At 35.7% G+C, this 27,464-nt stretch overlaps 1 protein-coding gene across 1 annotated transcript in view; it reads left to right on the forward strand.

Moving 5' to 3' along the window:
* The window catches only part of WWOX (WW domain containing oxidoreductase), a 1,184,703-nt gene that overhangs the window by 332,831 nt on the left and 824,408 nt on the right, over window positions 1-27,464 (forward strand). The window contains exon 6 of the mRNA XM_044663258.1: window positions 10,905-10,993. Coding sequence (XP_044519193.1) covers window positions 10,905-10,993 — 89 coding nt within the window. The remainder of the gene's footprint in view (window positions 1-10,904; window positions 10,994-27,464) is intronic.

Consider the following 27,464-nt stretch of genomic DNA (forward strand, 5'->3'; position numbering starts at 1 on the left):
TAAAACATATACCATAGGAATTTATATCTCCCTTTTTTCCTTCTCCCAGCATTATTTCCTAAGAGTCTTTACTAGTTCAAAGATTAATGTTCATTTGAATTTAGCATTCCTTCAACCAACCTAGGTTAAAGCCCCTTTGTGCCTTATTATGAGTTACTATAGCCAGAAAAACAAACAAATGAAAAATCACTTATTGTCCAAATTATTGGCAATGAGACTTGTCAAACTAAGCTAGACTTGTTCTCAGTTAATAGATATTTTCAGATTTGTAGGACCTCTCAGTTTGTACTCAGTTGGCCTAACCCTCAAGTGTGCTAGGTCTTCAAAACATTGTGAAGAAGTATGAGAGCTGATCTTTACTGGAATACTTTTTAAAGTAGTACTTGGAAAAATTTTTAGGGATTTTATAGATTATTCTATTGACTTCCTAACCTTTATTCTCATCATTTATTTCATATAATTTCTTAATGTGATTTTGGTTTTCAGGACTTTCCCCATTGAACATTGTCATTCTTTTGGAGGAAAGAAATTATTTAAAATGTTTTCAATGATTTTAAAGCAGCTGTCCCTATTACTCTTAAAATCATCCTGGTCTTATTTAAAAGCTGGATGGTATATAATTTTCATAATCTATATTTACAAAGAGAGAGGCAAATGATGTTGAATAATTAAATCTTTGGGCCACTGGGAAATTCTTAACATTAGGATAGTTAGTTGTTGCTCTTACTTTTTCTGCTGTTGCTATTGTTCTCCCTAATGTTTTTATATCAGATTTAAGTTTTACAAATCATTTCCCTCACAACAATACCATGAGTTAGGTAGTAAATTTTTACCCCTCTTTTATAGAAAAGGAAACTGAAGCTCATAAAACTTAAATTATTTGCCTATAGTTGGCTATATGAACTCAGGTCTGCCTAATCTATGTTTAGAAGTCTTTCAGCTATTGTGCTGTGTCTCTGGTTAATAGAAAATTATATTTAATCTTTCATGATTATTATAATGCAAGAGTCCCAAAACAGAAGAAGCAATGATCCCATGCTTACTTTTTTTCCATCTTTGTCCAAAAGGCAGGATTGTTAGCTTGTTCAATTGAATTTCTGAATTGATCATTGGTCATTTTTAGTTCTGTTATATTAAATGTGTTAAAATGCACTTTTATCTATTGTCCTATATCCTTGGAAGGGATTTTTTTGGTACAACTATCACTATTTCTCATGTCATTCATTTCTATAATGTATAGGCCACTGCATATTAATTATTATCTGTAAAAGTTTTCAAATCTAATCATTGGTTATCAGAGAACTTTGGTAATCCACCTGTTTTTCCCCATCCCCTTTCTTCATAATTAATTTGCTGATGACAAGATATTATCTTTTACTTCCTATATATAATAATAATCACAGTTGACCTACATTGCATTTGAATATTTTGGCTTTATATGAATGACAAAAGTAGTTTTGTTCTTACACTCAGGAACCAGTATGTTCCAATTCCTTTAATATGTAATAACAATCTTCATAACTTTAATGACTCATTTTCCCAGAACATTTTGTCTTAAAAAGCATTTTTCCCTGGTATAACCCTAGAAATAGCCCTGTTTTACAGATGATGAAACTGAGGCTTTACTTGCATTAGGTGGTCTTATACCCAGTAAATGGATAATCCTAAACTTTAATCCCAAGCCTTTGAAGTCCAGGCTGCTCTTTACACCATCTTCCTTTTTCACTGTGAGATAATGAAGGAGATTTATTATCTTGGTATTATGAAATTGTGTTTCTTTGTAAATCAGAATCAGAGTGATCTAAAGCATTGTTTTATTTCATCAACCATTTTCCAAAAGCCTGGTATTGTCTACCTTAACAAGTTTCATTAAGAATACAGATATTGAATATAGAAGAATTTTAAAATATATATTTTTAAAAAAACATAGACCACTCTTGTTGAGAATAGAATTATGTAGTAAATTAGCTGATGTCCAGTCTGCTGCCTTTTAAGTACATCTTCTACATTTCCAGTACTTACATAAGATATAGGGTATATTTATTAAGAGTCTTAAACTGTGTATAAAACGAGAGTAGTCAGAAGTAATGGTGTCTGCTGAAAGATTCTTTATCATATGAATTTACCTTTAGTCATCTATTATTTATTTCAGCTATTTTATATGCCATTATAATAAATATTATGACAGAGAAAGCTTTTACGCTCAACTTATTGTACTACTCTTTACTTCCTTGCAATCCTTCAGGAAAATGTAACCATGCGTTACCTATAGTTAACGTAAATCACCACTTACATTAGAATGAAAAATTCACCATGAAAAAAGGCTTCTTTTTCAATTGGGAGGCATAAATGCACAATCATGTTTACTGTCCAACTACTGGACCATTCGTGGTTATTTTTTCAACTGTTTTTAAGCTGTCAAGGGAGTGTATTGCATATAGTGAAATTGGTAGATTTCTGGTAATTCTCATTCTCTGGTTGGTTTTTGGTAGGATAAGCATTTTTTCTACTTTGGGTACAAAATACTACCAATTACTATATATGCATTGTAAATAGTTTTACTTCACATGGCACGTAACTTAGATATTGAATTAAATCAACTGTTATCCAGCATAATTTCTCTTTGAATCAATCTGAAGATTATTGATAAGATTATTTTCTAAATGTAGTTCTTGACAGATAAGGTAAAACATTTTCATAGGATTATAGAGCATTTATGCTGAAAGGAATTAAACCCATCATTATACAAATAGCAATACAGAGGCTCAGAGAGGGTAAAGTCATAGGACTGTCCACCATCATCTTTGTCATTACTACTGATAGAATGACCAGCTGATATATACATACATACATATATACATACATACATACATACATATGTGTGTATATATGTGTATATATATAATTTTAAGTTTTATAAAATGTTTTCTGCATGTAAAACTTTTGAGGGCAGGTCAGTGTAAATATAGTTATCATAATTTTATAGATTGGGAATCTGAGACTAGTAAAGCAAAGCCAGACTTTTAATGGAAATTATGTGCCTTCAAATCTAGTCCTTTTGAATACACCATATTTGTATTGTTTTGAATGTAATAAAAGAAGCAATTTTACATTCCCTAAATTTTTTCTCTTTTGCTTTTTGGAGGAGTGGTTTTAGAGAGGATCTGTAGAAGTGTGATTATTAATGTTCAGAAGAGCTTTCCTTAAACAGAGGATTCCTATTTCACATAGAGATTAGATGACCTTTTGAGATCTAAAGTCAGAAACCAAAGTTGTCCTCCATTCCAGAGCAATTTCATTTATTGAAAAATTGAAGCCTCTTTGTAATATGTACCTAGGCTAAATCTCTGTTTTAGAGGAAGGATATGTGCCTGAAAAATCCAGACCTTGAAACTAAAGACACATTCTACCAATCTCCCTTGTTGGGATGCCTCCAAAGAGGAAATGTTTATCAGCTCATCCATTTAATCCCAGCCTCAGTTGAAATTGGCAGTAGTTCCAATTAGTCTTACATATAATGGTTGTTATGGTTGCTTAGCCTAACAATAGATATAAATTGTGTTGCTTTCCACATCCAGTTCTACCATTAATGTTATTTGAGTAGTATTGGTGAAATTATTGTTATGAAATCCTATGTAATATATTGATGAATTATTAAACCACTTTAGTTAGGTTGTATTGTTGTTTAGTGAATAATGCCATGCTAATAATGTGAGTTCAGGGCCAGTGTCTCTTGTGATTTTAAAAGTGACAACTCCTATTTAAGGTTTCAGAGAATAAAAGGAGGAATGATATAGGGCTGAAAATATGTAAAGTGGAAGGGTAAGAGACATTAGAGTAATGCAATTATGGCATAGATTAGAATTTGTGGGATGCCATTAGCAATAACTTCTGAGTATAGATTAGTATTATAGTTACACTGTCTCTTTAAGCAATATGCTTGTCTTATAACATGTATTTGTATAAGTATAGTGGAATGTAAACCCAGATTTATAGAAGGCCCTAATTTCAGTTTAGACTCTTAGCTGTTATCTGTTTGAAGAACAGTGAAAATAGAGTGAAATGTTTCCTGATCTTGCCCTGCCTTCTTCTGTGTCCACCCATTTCCTTGCTATTACCATGGTAGACCACTATGCCCTGAAATGGACTGTTGGCTTTCTCGAATTCCTCCTCCTTTATTCAATCCTGACTTGATGTAACTATTAACTTAATTTAAAGCTTAAGTAAGAGGTCCTCTAAGAATTCTTTCTTATTTTTTATTTTTTTATTTTATTTTTCTTTTTTGTTTTTTTTTTTTTAGAAAATTTTTTTCCATGATTCCATGATTCATATTCTTACTCTCCCCCCCCACAAACCCCTGTAGCCTACACGCATTTCCACTGGTTTCTTCATGTGTCATTGATCAAGACCTATTTCCATATTATTGATAGTTGTACACGGGTGGTTGTTTGGAGTTTACTTCCCCAGTCATGTCCCCATCAACCCATGTGTTCAAGTGGTTGTTTTTCTTCTGTGTTTCCACTCTTGCAGTTCTTCCTCTGAATGTGGGTAGCTTCTTTTCCATAAATCCTTCAGAACTGTCCTGGGTCACTGCATTGCTGCTGGTACAGAAGCCCATTCCATTCAATTTTACCACAGTATATCAGTCTCTGTGTACAATGTTCTCCTGGTTTTGCTCCTTTCACTCTGCATCAATTCCTGGAGGTTGTTCCAGTTATGAATTCTTTCTTGATCTTTTATGGTTTCATCATGTCCAACTCTCCATGACTCATTTGAGTTTTTCTTGGCAAAGGTACTAGTATGTCATTTCTTTCTCCGTTGTATCCCCATTTCCTGATGAGGAACTGAGGCAAATAGGTGTTAAGTGAGTGACTTGCCAAGGTTCACACAACTAGCAAGTGTTTCAGCCTAGATTTAAAATCAGATCCTTCCTCCTGACCATAAGCCTGACAGTATATCCACTGTACCACCTTGCTGCCCAAATATATCATAGGCTCATACTGTAACAATTGGGTGGTGTAAGAGTGAAGGGGATTGGCCACTCCTTTACTTTATTCTACTCCTTCCTCTTTACTAGGTTAGGCTTCCTTCCCATGCCGTCTTTCTTTCTGCCACAGCCCTCTCATCCCTACTCATTGGAATGTTGACTCTTAATCAACTATAGTCTATTGCAAAATTAGCTCAGTTTTTAGTCTAGAATCAATTCATGTTCTTCAGGCTCATATATCTCTCTCTTTTGCTTTTCAGTGAAAAAGTAGTAGTATAATTATACTAGCTTAGAGCATCTAATGAGTAAAATTCCCAAAATTTAGGTAGAGATTTGGCTTGTTGCTCTAATTTAAATTTGTTTATCTAATCCAGATATTCCATGTTTCAGGCAAAATCTGGTACATAAGAAACAGGTAAAAGGTACAATTAAAGTATATTACAGTTATTCTTACTGAGCAAGCAAAGAAGAGGGAAATTTGAAAAATGAGCAGTTCTGGTTTTATAATTTCTCTTAGACCTTGAAAAAGTGGATGGTCAATAAGATGCCGTTAGAGGCTATGGGACCCTCCTTGTTCTCTATGTTTTCTGCTAGTTCTCAACTTTCTGTTCATTTTCTCCTTTCATTCACTTCTTTTATTCTTTTCTTTCATCTGTTTTCCCTTTGCCATCAATTATTTCTATTTTAGCCTTTTTAAGTTTTGGGCATAACTGGCCATACTATCTCTTTACTGGTGCTTCTTATTTCCCCAAGTCTTCACTCCTTCCTCTCAGTCTGTGAATTGAAGGCTGTGTATATTCATTTTAAGACTTCCTGGGCATGAATCAGTCTGCTTTCAAGTTCGAGGATGATAATAATCTCAAATTGTTCTCATGGCTGAATTGAATACTGATCTCTTAGATATAGAAATCCCTGTATGTTAGTTCTCTATCTTCGGAATAAAGATACCCAAATTATTGTCCAAGATCTACAAGTAGCTTGATGGATGACCTTGAGCAAGTGCAGTTCCTTCCTGGAGCATTGGTTTCCAATTTTGGAAGCTAACAGTTTAAAGTAGCTTTCCCCCTTTTCTTCAACAGCATAATTTTTATTCAAGATAGATGTCTCCCATACCAACCTGGATTCATATAACTTATGAAATGATCCATGCCATAATATATACATCAGGTGAGAGTAGCTCTGACTCAGTTAAAGAATCTATCAATCAGAGATATAAAATAGATATGAAAGATTCCTAGATACTACTGCTGAATTATCAGTCTATCAAAGGTTTAAATGAAACCCTAACAATCTAGCTACCAACTTAAGGAGTGAAGTGTTTTCAGTCTTTGGATGGAATTAGTTAACAAAATGCATTGGGATTGGTTGAAAAAGTTAGATATACCTCAGATCCTATACATATCAGGAAAGGTTATTTGAGCTGTGGTATTCTAGCAGCTCTGTTGCGGAAGAAGCTTTTTGAAGAGCATTTAAGAGCCAGATTCTTCTACCAGTATCCTTGAAGCAGCAGGGAAGAGGGTGATTGAGTAATGAATCTAGAGAGAATATAACATACTTCCTTCTCTTCCACTCCTTTTGATCTATTTACTTGCGAAACTGAACCAGTAATAAGCAGTGCTTCCAAATAGAAGCTGAGAGAGGACAAACTAGAAATAGTGTGGGTGTGAGTGGGTGCTCAGGGTGCATAGAGCAATCCAGCTTCAGGATGTTCTAAGGCTCCAGATCTTTAGGGCCCATCAGAGAGATGTACACACTGCAAGAAACTTCAAGCAGAGACAGAAAGAGAGGAAAGGACTTCCATACAATCAGGAGCTGCAGATGATCCCTTGATGATGATGATGTGTGCTTTCTAAGCTTGAGCCCACTTTTCCCTGAACTCTGAATATACTTGTGAGAGAATGTATCCTAAACTTTTTTGGGGGGAAGGGTGAGTGAGGTAGTGCCTTGGGTGTTATTGTTTTTAAACAATTGCTGTTAATTACACCACATTGATATATATCACTAACTAAAAGTTAATTAAGTCTGTCTTGTAATCAGTGGGAAACATACTGGATGGGGGCTCGTGAGCAATAATATTAGCAAGCTCCCAGCCCATCAGGGTCACTCTAAAAACTCTGAGAGGAAAAGCTGTTACATGCCTACTAGTATCCCTCCCTGTTAATCATGGTTGAAAGAGTGAGCCCCAAAGGGAGGCTACAGTCATATATTTAAACATGATGTTTGCATTATTGTATCTCATAAAGAACATGGGACAGGAATCAGTTCCAGTCCTTTGTGGCACTCTGAGAGATGGCGTTGCTCAAAATATTTGCATTCCCTTCTTGGGGAATTCCTAGAGGCATAGCCAGCGGTCATCTCTAGAGAGTTTATCTCCTGTCTTCTGGCCACATCTTATTCCTATCTATCACCTTCTGTATTTTGTAATATTATAAAATGCTTTCCATCTCTTATTCCACTTGGTCCTCAAAAGTCAGCTCTGTCTTCAGCCCTCTTCTCCCTGTAGATATTTTCCCTTGTTAATCTCCCTTCAGCCCATGATTTCTATACTGATCATTTCCACTTCTCTCTCTGAATATCTCTGTAGGTCTTTGACTTGTCTCCTGAACCCCAAGCTTCATCTACAAATGCCTACAGGATATCTCTAACTGTCCCATCAGTATTTCAAATTCAGCATGTCCAAAAAGAGCTTACTATCTGTTCCCCCAAACCTCATCCTCCTCACTGGACCATTTCTACCATTACCAACTACACAGCCTTCTGTGTTTAGCGATTTAGGTTTATCTTTTTTTTATTCCTTTTTCTCCCTTCTCAGTGCCATTCAGTTGTCAAGTCTTATTGGTTTACATATCACACAAAGCTGGGAGGGATGCACATTGGATGACAGAATGAGTATTCAAAAAGAATTTGACAGGCAACAAAATTGGATCTAATTACACTTGGGTTTAGAAAAATCAACTTAACAAGTACAAAATTAGGGATTCATGACAAATGGTAATTCATCTGAAAAAATATTTGGGTGTTTTGGTGGACAGCAATCTCAAACTGAGTCAACAGTGTGAAGTTAATGCAATATTAGCCTTCATTAAGAAAAGAATAGCTTTTACAAATATGGAACCAGCAATTTATACACCTGTGAACTGACCACATCTAGACTATTGTATTTAGTTTTAAGCACCATGTTTTAACAAGGAAAGGCATCAATAAATTATGCTGTCCTACTGGGGAAAACAGCCAGGATTATGAGATTTCACTTCATAAGAGGGCCTGTGGAAGGAACTGGAGAGGCCAGAAAAGAGAATACTAACAGGGATATGGTAACTCTCTTCAGGTTTAAGGTCTATCACATGAAAAAAAAATTAAACTTGTTTTGCTTGTCCCAAGGTATGAGAATCAGTCAGAATTGCTAGAAGTTTTTTTTTAAATGTAAATTTGGGCTTTTTAATTTATACTGATTTAGGAAATCAGTGTACATGGAGCAGTAAAGAAGAAAGAGGGATGGGTAGTGTAATGCAAGATTTGTGCAAGATCTCTTACATTTGCAAAATTACCCTAGGCAATCCTGTCAGTTAGGAGAATGGAACTCATGCCCAGCAGGTGCCAGTCCCAGGAGCTGACAGTTTGAGCTGGGACTATAAAAACCCCTGTAGAACCAACCTGGGGGTTCTGATTTCCTTGACCTTACCCAGCTACCCAGCTACCCCTGACTACCCTTTGGGGACCCTGGGAGGTTGAAGGGAGGTTGGGTTGTGGATCATGGGCAGGATTTAGATTAGGGCAGCCTAGCAACAGGGACACCCCCAAACCAATTCATCAACTATATCTATCCAGCTGGTGAACCAAACAATATCAGGGCAGTGTTAAACTACCTCTGGCTGAGGGCTGGTTCCCTTCTAGGTCCATAGCCAACACTTGCCAGTCGCCCCTAGCAACAGTCTCTCAAGAGCCCTAAACCTTACTCTTACCTCAGTTTTCCCCTCAGTGTTAAAATAAACCCTTAGCCTGAAACTGTGAACTTCTGAAGTTATTATAACATCATCTTGGGCTAAGGGGCTGAGGAGAGGGGAGACTAGAAACCACTTGGCTCTAAAGGCAAGCCTCCATTGTAGCCAGGAAGTGTGCGAGCTCCACCTCCTGTTGAGTTCTGCTTTCCCTCCAGCAGAGAGGGGCTCCTCACTCTCCACCTTAAAGGAGCCTACAGAGAGCAGGGAGACCGACTGGGCATCACCGCTCAGGCTACACATCACTGACTGTCTCAAATCACCTGCTATTGTAGTTACAGGCTCCCAGGCCCAGGTGACTCATTTGTAGCACCAGCTCCCCTGTTACCAGCCACATTATCTACATATTACAGGAGAGAGACAGACAGACAGACAGACAGACAGACAGACACACACACACACAGAGAGAGAGAGAGAGAGAGAGACAGACAGACAGACAGACAGACAGACAGACAGACAGACAGACAGAGAGAGACAGAGACAGAAAGAGACAGAGAGAGACAGAGAGACACGCAGACGCCCAGAGAGAGAGACAAAGACAGACAGAGAGACAGAAGGAAAGAGAGAGAGGGAAAGGGAGGGGGGGATAAAGACAGAGACAGAGAGAGGGAGAGTCATGCAAGGTATTATACACAGCGCTAAGACAACTCACAACTATGAAAATGTAGGATCCTGAAGTTCTTTCTTCAGAGGGTTTTCTTGAAACTCATGAATTGTAATTATAAAGCATTTGTGTGTAATGTTAGTGAGCAATGATAGATATACAGAAAAGTGTCTCAAACATTTTTAAATGCATAGGAAAAAAGTGTCCAAAGTGACAGAATAATTTTGCAACTCCTTTTTTTTTTAAACCCTTACCTTCCATCTTAGAATCAATACTGTATGTTAATTCCAAGGCAGAAAGAAGAGTATTAAGGGCTTGGCAAAAAGGGTTAAGTGACTTGCCCAGGGTCACATAATTAAGAAGTGTCTGAGGCCATATTTGAACTCAAGATCTCTGTCTCTAGGCCTGGCTCTCAATCCACTGAGCCATCTAACTGCCCCCTGCCCCTGCTTTGTTAAAGTATTCATACACATATAATACACATGCATATATGTATATAGAAATAAATTATTCAAAAATCAGATTGTTTATAACAAACTCACAGTTTCTAATATGATGTCATCTTTTTCTTCTGTTTGCAATGAAATGTTTGTACTCGTAGATCTTTGTCAAGTTCAAAATTTAAAAATGAGGCATCTCTGACTTAGCTCTTTAGTGGATGAAAACAGTGAATAATATCTCATAAGTTTCCCAAGGACAAGTGATTCTAGAAGGGCTCCACTCCTCTTCTCATGGGGTGCAGGAGTGAGAGACCTAAGTCAATTACATTTTCATTAAAACCTTTTTGTGTTGACAGAATAAATCCTATCTAGACAAAGTATCATGTACCTATTTAGGCTCTCTTAAGTCATTTCCCTTACTTGGTGAGGATGAATGGAGGTGACACAGTGCTAAGTTACAGAACTAGCGACTGTTTCCACCTTTTCAGTCCTTCTCCTTCTATCCAGTTAAACCCACTGAGAAATCAGATTCCTTTATACCTTTTCTCATTGCCTGTTTTTGTCATCATACATTTTAGTTCCTAGGTTGATGGAAAACAACTGAAATGCCTAAAAACTGTCTTATGTCAATTCATTGTGTTTAATGAAGTTGTACACCATCCGGCATATGTGTTTAGCAGAGCTGTAGTTTCTGAATACAGCATTTGGCAGTAAATGCTCTATTCTGCCATTCATTTTCATGATTTATATTCACTCTGGGCCTCTAATATTCAACAAGGGAATTCAGACATGTTTCATAACACATTTACTGTCATGTGATCCTGTGAACTAAATTTGCTGATATTTATCATTTTTTATTTTTATTTTTATTCCAGCACAAAGCCAAGGTAGAAGCCATGACCCTAGACCTTGCTTCTCTCCGAAGTGTGCAGAACTTCGCGGAAGCATTCAAGTCCAAGAACATGTAAGTCTGTTGAGAAAGGATTATAGATTGACATATCTCCACATTGTAATGTCATTATTCAGTGTGTATCAAGGAGTCCAGGTCTTTGGGATTCAGTTTTTTTTTTCTTTAGTCTTTTGATTTTATTCTAATATTTCTTACTGGTTCATGGAGTCATTGATTTTCCTCTGTTCTCTTCTATTTTTTGGGTCGTTTCTTCCCTGACTAAGGTTTGTCACTTTTCTTTTGATCTGTTTTTTCTCCCTTAAATTCTTTTTTTCAGTTTTTCTTTCTTTTTTTTTTAATATCTATTACATCATTTCTTTTAGGTATTCATGTAATCTCTGCTGAAAATCCATTCTGGGTTTGTAGTTGGTTTTCACTTCTTTTTGGGAATCTATACATACATACATACATACATACATACATACATACATGCATATATATATATATGTAAATATATATATATATAAACTTCTTTATACTCAAGAGTTTCATACTTAAGTCATATTTTACTTATTCAATTCTCCAGCATTAATTCCTTGACTAGGACTTTTTGCCAGGAACAGACTCTATAATAGGCTTTTGGTTATGCTGTTATGCTTTTGGTTGGAGTCATTGGCCTACTTGGTCTTTCCCTCCATCACCTGGTTTTCTGCCCTCTGTTTTGGGAGTTAGACCCTACTGGATCTTTGAAACTCCACTTAGTCTTCAGACTCATCTTTGGCATCTCGGGACATTATTAGGTATTTGGGACCTTGGAGCCTCTGGGCTTGGTATAACCTGGTCTGAATTCTGCCCTGCCATCCAGAACACTTCTGTACCTTGGGCCTTCCAAAATTCCCACCCTAGAGCTCCCTCTGGGAATTTCTGAGTCTTTTTCAGGTAGTTTCTTCTCTTTCTGCCTCTTGGCATAAGAGCTCCGCATGGCACATGCTTCTTTGCCTATCTCTGGTCACTTTGAGAAGCTGGGCTTGTTTGTTTCCTATTGCCCCGGGCTGCTGGCTAATTCCTTGCCCACTTTTCTGACAGAAAAGAGTCATGATGGGGTTTGCCTTTGGATTTTTTTTAAACTTATACTTCCTGTCAGTAAATTTTAAGACAGAAGAACAGCAAGGGCTAGGCAAATGGCTTAAGTGGCTTGCCCAGGGTCATACAGCTAGGGCATGTCTGAGGCCAAATTTGAATCCAGATTCTCTTGACTAAACTTAGCAGTACATTCGAGCCTTATGTTTAACTCACAGTTTAACTACAATATTTTATGATACTTGAAGCTTTGTCTAGTGAATTTTCAAATAATAGCTAATTTTTCTATATAAATTTTTATTTCAAGTGTCTTTCTTGTGAATGACATTTTGTTAGGTTTTGCTTTTTTTTTTTTTACTGCTCTCTGATTAATGGATGTGTACAATTCCATTTACATTCACTGTCACTATTTTTAGTTATGTTTTCTCTTCTATCATATCCTTTATAGTATTTTTTCCTTTTGCCCTCTAACCACCTCCTTACAAAGAAAAAGAAGATGGTTATAGGAAGGAAATGGAATCAATACTTGTAATCTATAATTGGAGTAGCCTGGTCCTACCCTTTTTCTTTTCCTCTCTTCATTCAACTCAGGCCTCAGCCACTAATCCCCACACTTCCTCCCTTTTTTTATCAATCCTCCATTTTTGACTTGAGGCTCATCCTTACCCTGTACTTTTTAAACTCTCTTCTTCCCCTGTTTTTTCTTTTTCTTTTGAAATTCACTATTTCTACCGCTTGTGTATGTGAGTTCAATCTTCTTTGACTCTGTTTATATAAGAGTAATATTCATGAGATTGCTGCTTCTCTTATCCCACCTCCATGTTTGTGCCTTCTGAAATACTACACTTATGTGAAGTAATAAATTCTTCTCTTTTCTTCCTTATTTTCCTACTGTAGTAGTTTTAGTTGTACTGGTGGTGGTGGTGGTGGTAGTGGTGGTGACTGGCATTTACATAATTTTACATTTTGTAAAGGCAGCTAGGTGCATAGTGGATATACTTCCAGGCCTGGAATCAGAAAGACCTGAGTTCAAATCAGGCCCCAGACACTTGTGACCCTGGGCAAGTTACTTCATCCTGTTTGCCTCAATGTCTTCATCTATAAAATTAACTGAAGAAGGAAATGACAGAGCAGTTCAGTATTTTTGCCAAGAAAACTCCAAATGAGGCCACAAAGAAACAGACATGATTGAAATAACTTAACAATAACAACAAATAGAAATATTATATCATTTTATCCATAGTACAATCCTAGAAATAAATTCTCAATTAGACCTTGAATTTATTTTGCTTTTCTCATTCTTTGACCCTTAAAGACTGATTAATTATACAGGAAAAATTCTTACTTCTGGATATAAGCACTTTATTATTATTTTTTGTAGTCAATTCTAATTCCTCAAATGTGTTTGCTTTTCTAGTTTACTTTATTTACTGTTTTCATTCCAATAATCAACTCAGCTCTGATTTTCTCATGATAAATGTTTGAAAGCCATTTCTGCTTAAAGTTAATATTTTTTCTCTTGTGATTTTATGTTGAGCATTTATCAGTTAAGTTTTTTAAAAAAGTTATCAGCCTTTTTCTTTTGCTTTCTGATATAATATAGTACTCTAGGTTTTCCTTTCCTTGAGAATATGTCCTGCAGAAACTTCTGTTTTCCTTGAATCTGGTTATTTGATTACTTATTTTTCTTTCCTCTTGAATTATTGTTTTTTGTTTCTAACTTGGAAATATTAGAGTTTAGTTAGCTTATTTCTATGTGTATTTGAATTGGAGTTTCTTCTAGGAGGTAAGGTGGGGATTCTTTCTAGATTTACCTTTCCCTTTGGCTCTAAAAGTTCACAATAGTTTTATTTTTTTTTAAATATCAAATCAAAGTTTTTTATTGGTCCTAGTATTCTAGGTACCTGGTTATACAAATTATATGAATAAACAAATTATTTTTGCTTCATCCTAATTTGACTGATACATAATTAAAATGTCTTACTTTTATTGCCTTTTAATTTAATTCTAATATTTACTATTACTTCATCAAATTATGAAATTCTGTTACTCAGTTTTGTATATTTTAATGTGTCTACTACTACCACTGTAAAATTTTATACTTTCTAATCTAATCTAAGCAGTTTATTCTCTTCCCAAGTATTCTTATTTCATTATTTCATCTTTTCCTTCATTTCATTCCACACATATTTGATATTCTTGTGACTACTACCTTCTTTTTTAATGACATTCTTCTTATAATTATTTTGGAGTTAGTCACCTTTTTTTTGTTTGTTTTTGTTTTTGCCTTGGCATCTTACTAAACCAATACATTTCTTATTATATTAGGAGGTTTTCTTTCTGTTTACTCATTTCATCAGTCCTTAGATAGAACTTGGTGTCAGCATCATGCTTTGCCCTTCCTGTACTCTTAGATATTGGAGCCAACCATAAGTATTTCTCTAGATGCTAGAATCTACAATCACGACAGTACTTTACCAGTAATAGGTGCTACCCCTGCTACAATTAGAATATTGCTGTTGGTTTTCCAAGCAGGTACGTGGGTGCTGCTTCGCTTCCCCTAATGTGATACTTAGATGAGGCTGGACCATCTTAAAAGGTACCTTTTGTTGACTGCAATCTGACATTGACAGTGTTTTGTTAATATTTAGATCTGTTTTTGTAATCGTTGGCCAGTAGATCCATTGCTTTGGCCTGCTATGTTCTGGCCTCAGGAAGCCCAAACCAATACTGATTTAAGATATAGCTGGCTTCAGATTTTTCTGTTAGAGGATCCAAATGTTCACTGGCTTCTACCCCTTCTCCAAGTCTTTTCTCTTGCACAGTCATGTACCCAGGGTTCTATCGCCACAGTCCCCCACAGAAGATTGGGCCAGCTTTCAGGCTTCCTTGTTCATCCCCAGTCTGATGGTCTGCAGACTTGGACTGTATTCTCCACCATTCCTACACTAGATAGATGCAGTTCACTGATGTTTGTCTTTAGTTTTACTGAATCTTTCCTTCATCTGGTGCTTTTTTATTATTGTCAAGGTATTTCTCTTGGGAGTCAATCTTTTCTAGAGGCTTTCTCATCTTAGTCTTTATTGTAAATAAAATTACTGTCTTAACTGACTAATTTCTTTTTTGGAAGAGATTTAGTAATGAGATTGGGAACATATTGCTGGAAGTAGAGAGATCATTTTCATCCTAATTATGACTTTGGCAGGAAAAAATTGATACTTAAATCTGTGTGAAAATGGATCTTTTTTCAAAAGTGCTTTTAATTTAGTTATATATCTTAAAATAAAACAATTTTGTAGAAGCGATTGAAAATAAAAAATAAAATGAATATTGATAGCAATAACAGTTCATTTAAAATTATTAAGTAAGAATTCTATTCTAGATTGAAATATATTCATAAAACACACTTGAAATCTTTTTATGGCTTTCAAGAATTGTTATGGTGTGGCACAATTCTTCTTCTCTAGACTTATTTCATCCAGTCAATAATAAACTGGCATTGTGCTAAGTGATAGTAATATAAAAATGGCAAAAAAGGAGCGGATATCCTAATGGATAAGACCAAATTTACATGTGTTGTATATATCATTTAATTGGAAGGTGATTGTAAAGGGAATATACTAATAGCAAAATGAGGATGAAAGGGGGAAAGACCAGAAAAGTCTTCTGAAGGTAAGATTTGAGTTGAGTCTTGAAAAGAGTTAGCAGTAAGGGTCAAAGAAGAACATTTCAGGCATAATGGTCTGTCAGTGAAAAGCCATAGAATCAGGCCAGTGCTTCTGGATTGTGGAGTTTGTAAATGGAAGAAAATGTAAAAATACTGAAAATATATGAAAGGGGTAAGTTTGGAAGGAGTTTAAAAGCCATATAGGAGAGTTTATATTTGATCCTGGGAGATATAATGAATCACTAGAATTTATTGAGTAGAAGAATGACATGTTAAAACTTGGGCTTTTGAAAATGTACTTTGTCAGCTAAGTGAAGACTGAATTAGGATGATGAGAGTAAGAAAACCAATCAGAAGACTATTATAATAGCCTAGAAATTGCACAAGGGTAGTGTATGCGTGAGTAGAGAGAAAGGGGCCGGGATGTATAGAAAGGAATTTGAAGGTAGAAATGATAAGACTAGGGAATATACTGGATGTATGAGAGAGGATTCAAGGATGATACTAAGGACATAGGCTAGAGTGACTGGGAGGATGATGGGTCCCTGCTTAGCAAGAGGGAAATTTGGAAGATGTAAGTTTTGGAAGAAAGCTAATGAGGCCTTTTTTGGAAAATTTCAGTTTGAGATTCCTAATAGAATCCAATTGAGAGGAAAAGCCACAAGTTTTAGGAGAATTGAGAAAGATATTTTGTAGAAGGGGGAATTGGAATTAAGTCAGGGAAGTTAGTAGGCAGAGATGAGGAAAAGTGTCCCATGCCATGAGGGACAGTCAGTGAAAATACTCACTATTTGGAGAGAAAGTATTATATGGAAAAAACAGCAAAGAGTTGATGGAATGGGAAGTTGGGTGGAGGGAATGATCGAATCTGTACTTTAAGTAGATTGACAGAGAGATAAAAGAATGGACTGAAGGTGGGGAAAGACTTGAGGCAGAGACCCAGGCATGAGTTGGTGAGGTACTGTTCCAGTGTGGTGGCATTGCCATAGAAGAGAAATACAAATAGGAGAGATGTTAGGAAGGTAGAAGTGACAAAATTTGACACTTGAAGTATATGGGAAGTTACAGATAATCAGGAATTGAGGGTAACACCAACGTATACCTGGGTACCTAGAAGGATGATGATACTCTCAACAATAATAGGGCAGTTAGGAAAAGGGGGTTTAGGGGCAAGATAATGAATTCAATTTTGGACTAGTTGGATTTAAATATTCTGCCATTTAATTAGTTTAAATGTCCAGCTGGAGAGAGATTAAAGCTGTATGAATAAATCTGAAAAATGATCTGCACAGTGTTGATAGTTGTATCTGTGGGAGCTACTGAGATCAACAAGTGAAATAGTCTAGAAGGAGAAGAGAATAGGACCCAAGATGGAGCTGTGGGAGACCCTCATAGTTAGCTGCCATAGATGAGGATCCAGCAAAGGAGACAGACGTATCATCAGACAAGTAGGAGGAGAACCAGGAGGAGGAATGTCACATCTTAGTGACATTTTTCTTAGACCCAGTCTGCATATTTTCCTGTTTTTCTCTGGCAGTACAGAAGTTAGAGCAAAGGATATAGATGATGCTAATAATACTGATAGGATGCCTGGCAAGTGAAGAACTTGAATAGCATAGGGGGTCAAGGGAATCCAATCAAGAAGATATTGTAGAGTTGAATTGGCGCACCACAGAGTGAAGGTGGAAGAGGGAGGAGAGGGTAGTCAGTATGGGGGGTGATGTCCTGGGTCAGGGGGAAACATCTGAGAGATATAAGATTGCAGGCCATAATGAATATGAAGAATAAAATTTCAGGTATAAAGCAGAGGGGAAGGTAGAATAAAATAGATTCTAACTGTATAAAAGAATTTCAGGGCTCATGAAGAAGTTCATGTGTCAGAAGAAAAGGAACATTAACAAAAAAGAAGAAATGAAGGAAATTATTAGAAAATACTTTGGCCAGTTATATTCTAATAAAACCAATAACTTAAATGAAGTAGATGAATATTTACAATAATAATAACAATGATAATGATCACTAAGATTTATATAGACCTTATTATGGACCAAGGATTGTATTAAGTGCTGTACAAATATTATCATTTGATCCTTATCACAACCTTGGCAAGCAGGTGCTATTATTATCCCTAATTTACAAATGAGGAAATTGCAGGAAATAGGTTATGCAATTTGCCCAGGTTCATACTTTCAGTAAGTATCTGAGACTAGATTTGAATTAGGTCTTCCTGACTCTATGCCCAGTGCTCAATTCATCATGACACAATATAAAACTGTCAAGCAAAAAAAAAAAATTAAGAAAACCCAAACTCTCAGAAAAAAGAAATTGAATAAATCATAATGCTCTCCTGAAGAAAAACAAAACAAAACAAAACCCTGGACTGGATGGATTTACAAATTAATTCTGTCAAAAATTCAAGCAATTATATTCAATTATTCATGAATTCCTTTGGAAAACTATAGAAATTAAAATTGTCCCAGCACATGTGTTTTATAAAATAAATATGGTTTAGTTATGTAAATCAGGGAGAATGAAAACTTTAGCTCAGTATCCCTAATAAACAGTGATGCAGAAAGTTAAAATGAATGCTAAGTGGTTATGGCAATATGATATCAAAACATTAAGACTGTTTGACTTATAAAAGAAATGAAGATTCAATATTATGAAAATTATAAAGATAACACTGCATTAATAACAACAGCAACAACAAATCTTAATATTATATCAATAACCCAAAAAAGAACTTTTGAAAAGATATAACATCCTACTCCTTTAAAAGAAAAGCATCATAAAATATAAAAGAAAATAAACCTTTTCATATTATAAGTAGGATCTATCTAAAAGCTAGTGTCAGCATTATATGTAATGTAATACATTAGAGTCTTTAGAGTAAGATCAGAAGCTTTAAAAAGGTATAAACTATTGGGTCTGTTTCTCAAAGAGATAATAAAAAATGGGTAAAGGACCTTCTTTTACAAAAATATGTATAACAACACTTTTTGTGGTGACAAAGAATTAGAAATTGAGTGGATGCCCATCCATTGGGGAATAGCTGAACAAATTGTGATACATGTTGGTAATGGAGTACTATTGTGCTATAAGAAATGAGAAGCATGATGATTTCAGAAAAAGATGAAATTAAATTTAAAAAGATTACACTAAATTAAAAGGTTTTGTACAAACAAAAACAATGTAACTAAAATCAGAAGGGAAACAACAAACTGGGAAAAAAATCTTTATAACAAAAACCTCTGACAAAGGTCTAATTACTCAAATATATAAGGAGCTACATCAATTGTACAAAAAAAGAAGCCATTCTGGGCAAGGGACATGAATAAGCAATTTTCAGATAAAGAAATAATAACTATCAATAAGCACATTAGAAAGTGTTCTAAATCTCTAATAATTAGAGAAATGCAAATCAAAACAACTCTGAGGTATCACCTCACACCTAGCAGATTGGCTAAAATGAAAGAAGGGGAGAGTAATGAATGTTGGAGGGGATGTGGCAAAATTGGGACATTAATGCATTGCTGGTGGAGTTGTGAACTGATCCCACCATTCTGGCTGGCAATTTGGAACTATGCTCAAAGAGCGCTAAAAGACTGCCTGCCCTTTGATCCAGCCATATCATTGCTGGGTTTGTACCCCAAAGAGATCATAGGGAAAAAGACTTGTACAAAAATATTTATAGCTGCGCTCTTTGTGGTGGCAAAAAACTGGCAAACGAAGGGATGCCTGTCAGTTGGGGAATGGCTGAACAAATTGTGGTATCTGTTGGTGATGGAATACTATTGCGCTCAAAGGAATAATAAACTTGAGGAATTCCATGTGAACTGGAAAGACCTCCAGGAATTGATGCAGAGTGAAAGGAGCAGAGCCAGAAGAACATTGTACACAGAGACCAATATACTGTGGTATGATCAAATGTAATGGACTTCTGTACCAGCAGCAATGCAATGACCCAGGACAATTCTGAGGGATTTATGGAAAAGATGCTACCCACATTCAGAGGAAGAACTACAGGAGAGGAAACACAGAAGAAAAACAACTGCTTGAACACATGGGTCGATGCGGACATGATTTGGGATGCAGACGTTTAATGACCATCCTAGAGCAATTATCAATAATATGGAAATAGGTCTTGATCGATGACACATGAAGAAACCAGTGGAAATGCACATCAGCTATGGGGATGGTGGGGCTGGGGGAAGAGAGAGCAAGAACATGAATCATGGAACCATGGAACAAAAACAAAAACAAAAAACAAAGAGAAAAAAGAAAAAGATGAAAAGATCTACACCAGTGATTCCCAAAGGGGGTGGTACCGCCCCCTGTTGGGTGCTGCAGCGATCCAGGGAGGTGGTGATGGCCACAGGTGCATTCATCTTTCCTATTAATTGCTATTAAAATTTAAAAAATTAATTTCTAGGGGGCTAAGTAATATTTTTTTCTGGAAAGGGGTCGGTAGGCCAAAAAAGTTTGGGAACCACTGATCTATATGAACTGATGTAGAGCAAAATAAGCAGAACCAGGAGGACATTGTACACAGTAATAGCCATATTGTATAATGATTAACTGTGGCTTGGCTACTCTCGGCAATGCAGTGATCTGGGACAATTCTGAAGGACTTATGATGGGGAGTGCTATCTACTTCCAGAGAAAGAACTGTTAGAGATAGATGGATGTGGATCAAAATATACTCTTTCACATCAATGTATTTATGGTTTTATTTGGGAGTTTTGATTTTGTATGAGAATACTCTTACAACAGTGAACAGTATGGAAGTGTGTTTTGTATGATAATAATATATGGTCCAAGATCAAATTGTTTACCATCTCTAAGTGGAGAGAGGGAAGAGAGGGAGATGGTTTGTATCTTATAATTTTGGAATCCATATGTTGAAAAATATTATTACATTTAATTAGGAAAATAAAATATCTTTGAATAAAAAGTTATATGTTATCAACCAACTAATCTTTTGTATCATATTACAAATGTTAACTAAAGCAAGAAAACAAACAAAAAAGAAATTGAAGTAATAAGCATAGACAAAGGGGAAAGAGTTATCCTTTTTTTTATTTACAAAGAAAATCATAGTTTACTTAGAGAATCTAGGAAGTCAAGTAAAAATGAATGGAAGTCATAAATTTATCACCTTTGCAAGATAGAAAATAAACATGTATATACATCATCAGAATTTTTGTTCATTATCAAAAAATCCAGTAGAAAGAGATAAATTTCTTTTAAAATAATTAAAGTATAAAATACTTTGGATTCTGCTTAAGACATGCAGAATACATATATGTGTGCATCAATGAAATACTATTTATGGAAATAAAGAGGGAATGAAATGACTTAAGAAATATTCTTCATTCATGGATTGGCTGAAACAATATAATAAATGATAATACTATTTAAACTGATTGAATCATACTATGCCATAACAAGAAAAATACTATAGAATTACTTTATTGAGCTTACAAAAATAATAATAATATTCATTTACAAAAGAAAAAGCAAAGAATTCCAAGGAAAATATAAAAAATAGAGAAGGAAGGAAAGTTAGCAGTGTTGTTGTTATGGAGTCATTTCAGTTGTATCTGACTCTTCATGACCCCAATTCGTTTTCTTGGCAAAGATACTGGAGTGGTTTGCCATTTCCTTCCCCAGCTCATTTTACAGATGAGGAAACTGAGGCAAACAGGGTTTAACCAGATTTGACCTGAGGTCTTTCTGGCTCCGGGCCTGACATTCTATATACTGCACCTCTTAGCTGCCTCTAGTTTAGCAGTCCTAGATCTCAAACTGTTGTACAAAATGGTAATCATCAAAACAGCTTGATACAGGTTACTTTGAATATTAAGAAACTGAGTGATGAAGAGTTTAAATCTGAGACTTCAAGGCTTATTAATGATCAAAGTAAGAATTGTCCTCAGGCCCCCTGTCTCCATTTTCAATATATCTTCCACTATATGATATTGCTTTTAAAATTCAAGACTTGAATCTGAAAATTATCTCAATAGTTTAACAGCATGGAGTAGATTGGATGTAATTTGGTAACGTTTGTCTCTTTAAATTTTATGCACATGTTATATTCTAAGGTATAAACATAGAGAATATGATTATAATATAGTTACACATGTTTTGTTAGCATACTCAATAGTATTAGAATTCATTTTTGGAATATTGATACGATTTCAGATTTTTTTCATTGTACTACTTGGTTTGGCAGAACTCTTCCTATTTTTCTTAAAAATATTTTTTTATATAAGATGGATCTCTGGGAGCTGGTTGGAAAGGGACAGGGGAGGAACATCTAGATAATTCAATTTAAATAAAAAGTATCAATAAAAATCTATTTAAAAGTGAATTTAAGGACTTATAATGACATCATCTACATATTTGTGCCAGATCTCAAAGGCAAGATTTAAAAAAAAAAATCAAATTCTCCTTATGCATGCTCTTTATCACAACATTTCTCTTAAGCCATATTAAATAAAATTACATCCTCAAGAAAGATATATATGTTCAGGAGACTAAGTGCCTCAGATTTTCTTTTTTTCCTCTGAAAGAATTTCTTTCCTATGTCCGAAACACAAAAAGTCAGAAAAATCAATTGCTGCAGCTAAAATCTTGGGATATATTAAAATAGGTTGTGTGAACAAGCATGACTTTAGGAAAACAAATGCTTATTGAACTGAATTGAATTAATTTGCAATAGTCACTTGAATTAAATGATTTACCTGCCATGTTTTGGCAATAAACGATTGGCCCCTTTAAGACTTGGAAGGTGGCCCAATTATATAACATCTGGCTGCCTTCCCTTGTAATAAATATATCACTTACTTCACTTACTTTCAATTTTTTAAAAAAGCAACAAAGCAAATGAGCAAGAGGCATCTCTTATGTCCCATAACTATGGCTGAGACAATATGATAGAAGGGAAAAAAACAGAGAAGAAATCTAGATATTCTCCGCTAGTAAACTCATTTTCTTTATAACTCTCACTAAGACACTTCAGTTTCTCTAGTCTCTCCTATATTCAGTTTCCTCACCTGTAAAATGAAGTTTTAAACTTGGAATTGGTTAAGCTTGGATTGAGTCTTCACTGTGGAAATAAATGTGTAACTTTGGGCAAATCATTTCCCCCTTTGACCTCATTTTCTTTTTCTATTGAAATGTTATGTGTATGTGGGAAAGAGGAAGAATGATGTATGGTTAATGTATTCTAACATCTTGTCAGAGATTCTGTGATTTTATAAGATAAAGAAGTAGCTGGTTACAACAATCATTCTAGATATAATAAATATTCAGAAAATAATGCTATTAAATAAGAGCAATGATATGGTGATGATGATGATGATGATGGGTAATAGTTGTATAGCACTTATTATATTCCAGGTACTATGCTAATATCTCATTTATCTTCACAACTCTGGGAAAGAGGTGCTATTATTATTCCCATTTTATAGATGAGAAAACTGAGGCAAACAAAGACATGCTCTGGGTCACATAGTTAATAAGTGTCTGAGGCTGGATTTGAATTCAGGTCTCCTTAATTTTAGGCTCAGTGCTGGATTTGAATTCAGGTCTCCTTAATTTTAGGCTCAGTGCTTTTATCCAACTGTGTCCTCAGTCTCATCCATTTTCATCTTCTGTAGCAGATTTCTCCCATTATCAACACCAGTATCACTAACCTTTTATCTTTTCCTGGATATTGAGTATTCCTCTTCTGTTTAAAACCCCACTTTTATCTCTTTCATCCTTAAAAAAAATAGCTTTCCTTTCCTCAGAGGCCCAGACTTGTTCCTTCCATCTCTGTATAGGCCTCTGAATTAGGTCGATTATTTTGAAAGCTGTGAGACAGAATATTCAACAAGGAAGAGCCTGGAGCTGAGGAGGTCTGTGGCAAGGCCTTCTTAATTGTCTCACTGAGAGTTGATAAGGGCCTAAATCAGGGTGATGACTGTGGAAAATGGATAAAGGGACAGATGAGAAGGATATTTTAGCTTCTTCATTTTACTTTATTCCTATTTGGATGGTGATGGTAGGATAATTCGCTTGATCAGGCTCATTTTACTTTCAGAGAATTCTCTCCATAATTGTTGGCAGTGGTTTGGAGCATCCCTGGTAAAATTGTCTGTAGTATTACTGCAAAGCTCCAGGCCTGAAGTCTGTGGTAAGATTGTAGGGCCTGACCAAACTAAGTTTCACTGTATATTTTATTTAATCTTCTGGGCAAGGAGCCAGGCCCTAAGTCTCCTAGAGTACTGCATAGGTCATTGGAGGCTAGGCATAAAGTGATGACTCTTCAGTGTCACTTCAACTCCATCTTGAGATTTTTAGAAAACAATAGTACCTGCCTTTTGCAGCATTCATTTTCCTAATCATATATCTATGTATTTGATTGGGAAATACTCATTTCAGTAAGGTTCTCAACATCATAAAATGAATAGAAATGTAGCTTTAGAAAGCCAACCAATAGCATGTTATGCTTCATATATCACTAAGAAACACTATGCTTGAAATTTTGATTCCAAATGTTTATTGGCAATGATGTGTGGAACAGAAAAGAACACTGCTTTGTTTTCAATTAATATCTGTCCTTTTCAGGATTCTAAAAGGTACTTTGCTTCATCATTTAAGCTAAAAAATATTCATCTGAAATTTATTGATAATATCAGGAAGCATGATAAAAAAAAAGCTTAATCGAACCATAAAGCTTGAAAGGACTTTAGAAATCATCTTCTCTGTCAACTCTTTTGACAGAGGATGGAACTCTTAAGGTCTATTGAATTAAAGGGACTTATTCAAGTTTTCATAGATCCTCATTCCAAATCCATTGCTCTTCATAGTGTATCTTATTGGAACTTTTTTCATTTTACAAAATGTTTTCAACTATCCTGTAAAATGTTTTTTTAAAACATTAAAGAGTTACATTCTAAGAATTAAAAAATTCTTAGGAATTATTAAAAAAATAACAGTTTTAAATAAAAAATCTTTTTAGATTTTTCTCTTTTCCTTTTAAACAATGTTAAGTTTAAAAATGTATTTAAGAGCTATTTTCATATTAGCTCAAATGGGTTTTGATCTTATAAGAATAAATAGAGCCAGTAATTAATGTTAGGGAGGGAGGGGAGAGAAAGTCTATGAGGAGAGACTCTCTTCTAGCTCTCCCCTCTTGACAAATATGCACTGATGAGACTTCGAGGGGGTGTCACCCTGAAACTGGGTGACCTGTATAGTCTTGCCACTCCCCACAGGAGTTGAGGGCAAGGCTTCTCTATAAGATGAGGTATGGAGGACCCCACTCCGATTCTGAATGAGGGCGGGGTTTATGCTAGCCTCCCTGGAGGTCAGCCAACTTCAAGATGGAAGCAGCTAGACCAAACTGTGATTCTCCTCCCCCTCATCTCTCAGGCACTCTGGAATGCTATCTGACTAATGAATGTCTTTTATTAATATCAATATAGGGATTGGGGAAAGGGATGAAGGGCAGCGGGATTTTGGGGTGCCCTCTTCTCTATTTCTATGGGGTCCCTCACTCCTAAACATCTCCCCTCACCTCTTCTCCTTCAGATTCTATTTCTATTTACTATTTCTATCCTTTTCTATAATTGCAAGTCAAACCGGAAAGGAAAGGGTTTCTCAGCAAGGTTGGATAATGGGAGAAGGAACCTAAGAGATCACTCCCAAAATGGAGTCCGAAACAACTTAGCTGATTCGATGATTGAAGTCTTGCTGGGTGAGAAACAATGGGTTGCCTTTGACCAAGGAATCAGGGTTTCAGTGTCCAAAGAAAGATCCTCAGGAAGCCCTCAGGACTGGATCTGAGCTGAGATATTCTCCTCCTCTCTCTCTTTCTGTCCTCCATTGGAAGTCCTCCTCCTTCTCTTCTCCTCCAGAGAATTGCCCAGAATTTTCTCTGGTCCCAACTGTCAGTAACTGTCACCAGTGGCCTTCTGGTTCTTTTTGTCCTATCCCCCATCTTTACAATCTTAAAGGGATGTAAACTTCAGTAGGCATAACATGATACTCAATAATAGTGGTTCCTTAATCTTTTTCTTTGATCACCCCTCTCCATAAATTATTGTAGACCATCTTCAATAACTAACTGTCTTCGATAACCTTTTTATGTCTTTCTTTCATTTAGAATCCTTCTTGTGTTCCAGTGGCATCTCCTCAGTAGTGGCTTTCCTTCCTTCCTTCCTTCCTTCCTCCCTTGATTCTTTCCCTTCCTCCCTTGATTCTTTCCCTTCCTCCCTTGATTCTTTCCCTTCCCTTCCCTTCCCTTCCCTTCCCTTCCCTTCCCTTCCCTTGCCTTCCCTTGCCTTCCCTTGCCTTCCCTTCCCTTGCCTTCCCTTGCCTTCCCTTGCCTTCCCTTCCCTTCCCTTCCCTTGCCTTCCCTTGCCTTCCCTTCCCTTGCCTTCCCTTGCCTTCCCTTGCCTTCCCTTCCCTTCCCTTCCCTTGCCTTCCCTTGCCTTCCCTTCCCTTGCCTTCCCTTGCCTTCCCTTGCCTTCCCTTCCCTTCCCTTCCCTTGCCTTCCCTTGCCTTCCCTTCCCTTGCCTTCCCTTGCCTTCCCTTGCCTTCCCTTCCCTTGCCTTCCCTTGCCTTTCCTTCCCTTACCTTCCCTTGCCTTCTCTCCTTTTATTTCTTCTGTTTTCTTCTTTATTTCTATGGAAATATTTTTTGCATGATAATACTTGTATAAGCCAGATTGAATTGCTTGTTAGCTTTGGGAGTAGGGAAGGAAGAAGAGAGGGAGATAACCTAAATCATATAACTTTGGAAAACATGTGGAAATTTGTTGTTAAATTAAAATGAAATTTATAAATTTTCAGAGAGTTAGATCACTCCAAAGGTAAGATTTGAGTTGATTCTTGAAGGTATAGAGGAATCTGAGATTAGTAGGAATAACATTTTAAGCAAGAAGAACAGTCAGTGAAAAGGTATAAATTCAGATGATGGTTAGTTCTATGCAAAGAATAGCAAGACTAGTGCCACTTGACTGCAGAGTGTATAAAGTTTAAGAATTCTGCTTGTAAATGCCTCTCAAAAGCAAATGATATTTTCAACAAAATTAACAGATAATCGAGTTTAACATTATATTCATTATTCCACAACCATATTTCATCAACTTCTCTAATAAAGGCAACTCCTTGCATTTTCTTATATTTTGGACAAAAAAAGGGAATAAGTTTGGTCATTGCCATTTCATGGCATTCCATTTAAATTTTTGTGGTTTCCTTCTTTCCGTTTACTTTGCAGTAGTTATTGTATATATATTGTTTTCCTAGTTCTTCTTAAGTCACTCCACATAAGTTTACATACATTTTCCCATATTTCTCTGAATTTTTAAAATTTTCACTTTCGTGGCAGTGTAATATTCTATTACATTTTTGGAACAAAATTTGTTTAGCTATTCCACAATTGATGGATGTTTATTTTTTCTAGTTCTTTCCTAGCACAAAGTAGTATATTCTTTTTAATATTAGCAAATTAGAACAATCTTTTTTTTAATCAATTTCTCAGAAAGTAGAATTTCCATCACTTGCAATATTGCACTAATTGGAAATATATTTTTTTGCGACCATCTTTATTTTTATGTTGTTAAAATTTTTCTTTTTAAATAGAGCTATATATATATTTGTGCATCATATTATAAGCATATATGTGTTAAATATCTAAATATACAAGCACATATATGACACATATACACCTGTTAAAATTATCTTATGATGTTTCTTAATGATGTTATCTTTTATACTGTGCTTATATATGTCTTTTTAACTTATT

Source organism: Gracilinanus agilis, chromosome 2, assembly GCF_016433145.1.
Source record: "Gracilinanus agilis isolate LMUSP501 chromosome 2, AgileGrace, whole genome shotgun sequence".
Lineage (NCBI taxonomy): Eukaryota > Metazoa > Chordata > Mammalia > Didelphimorphia > Didelphidae > Gracilinanus > Gracilinanus agilis.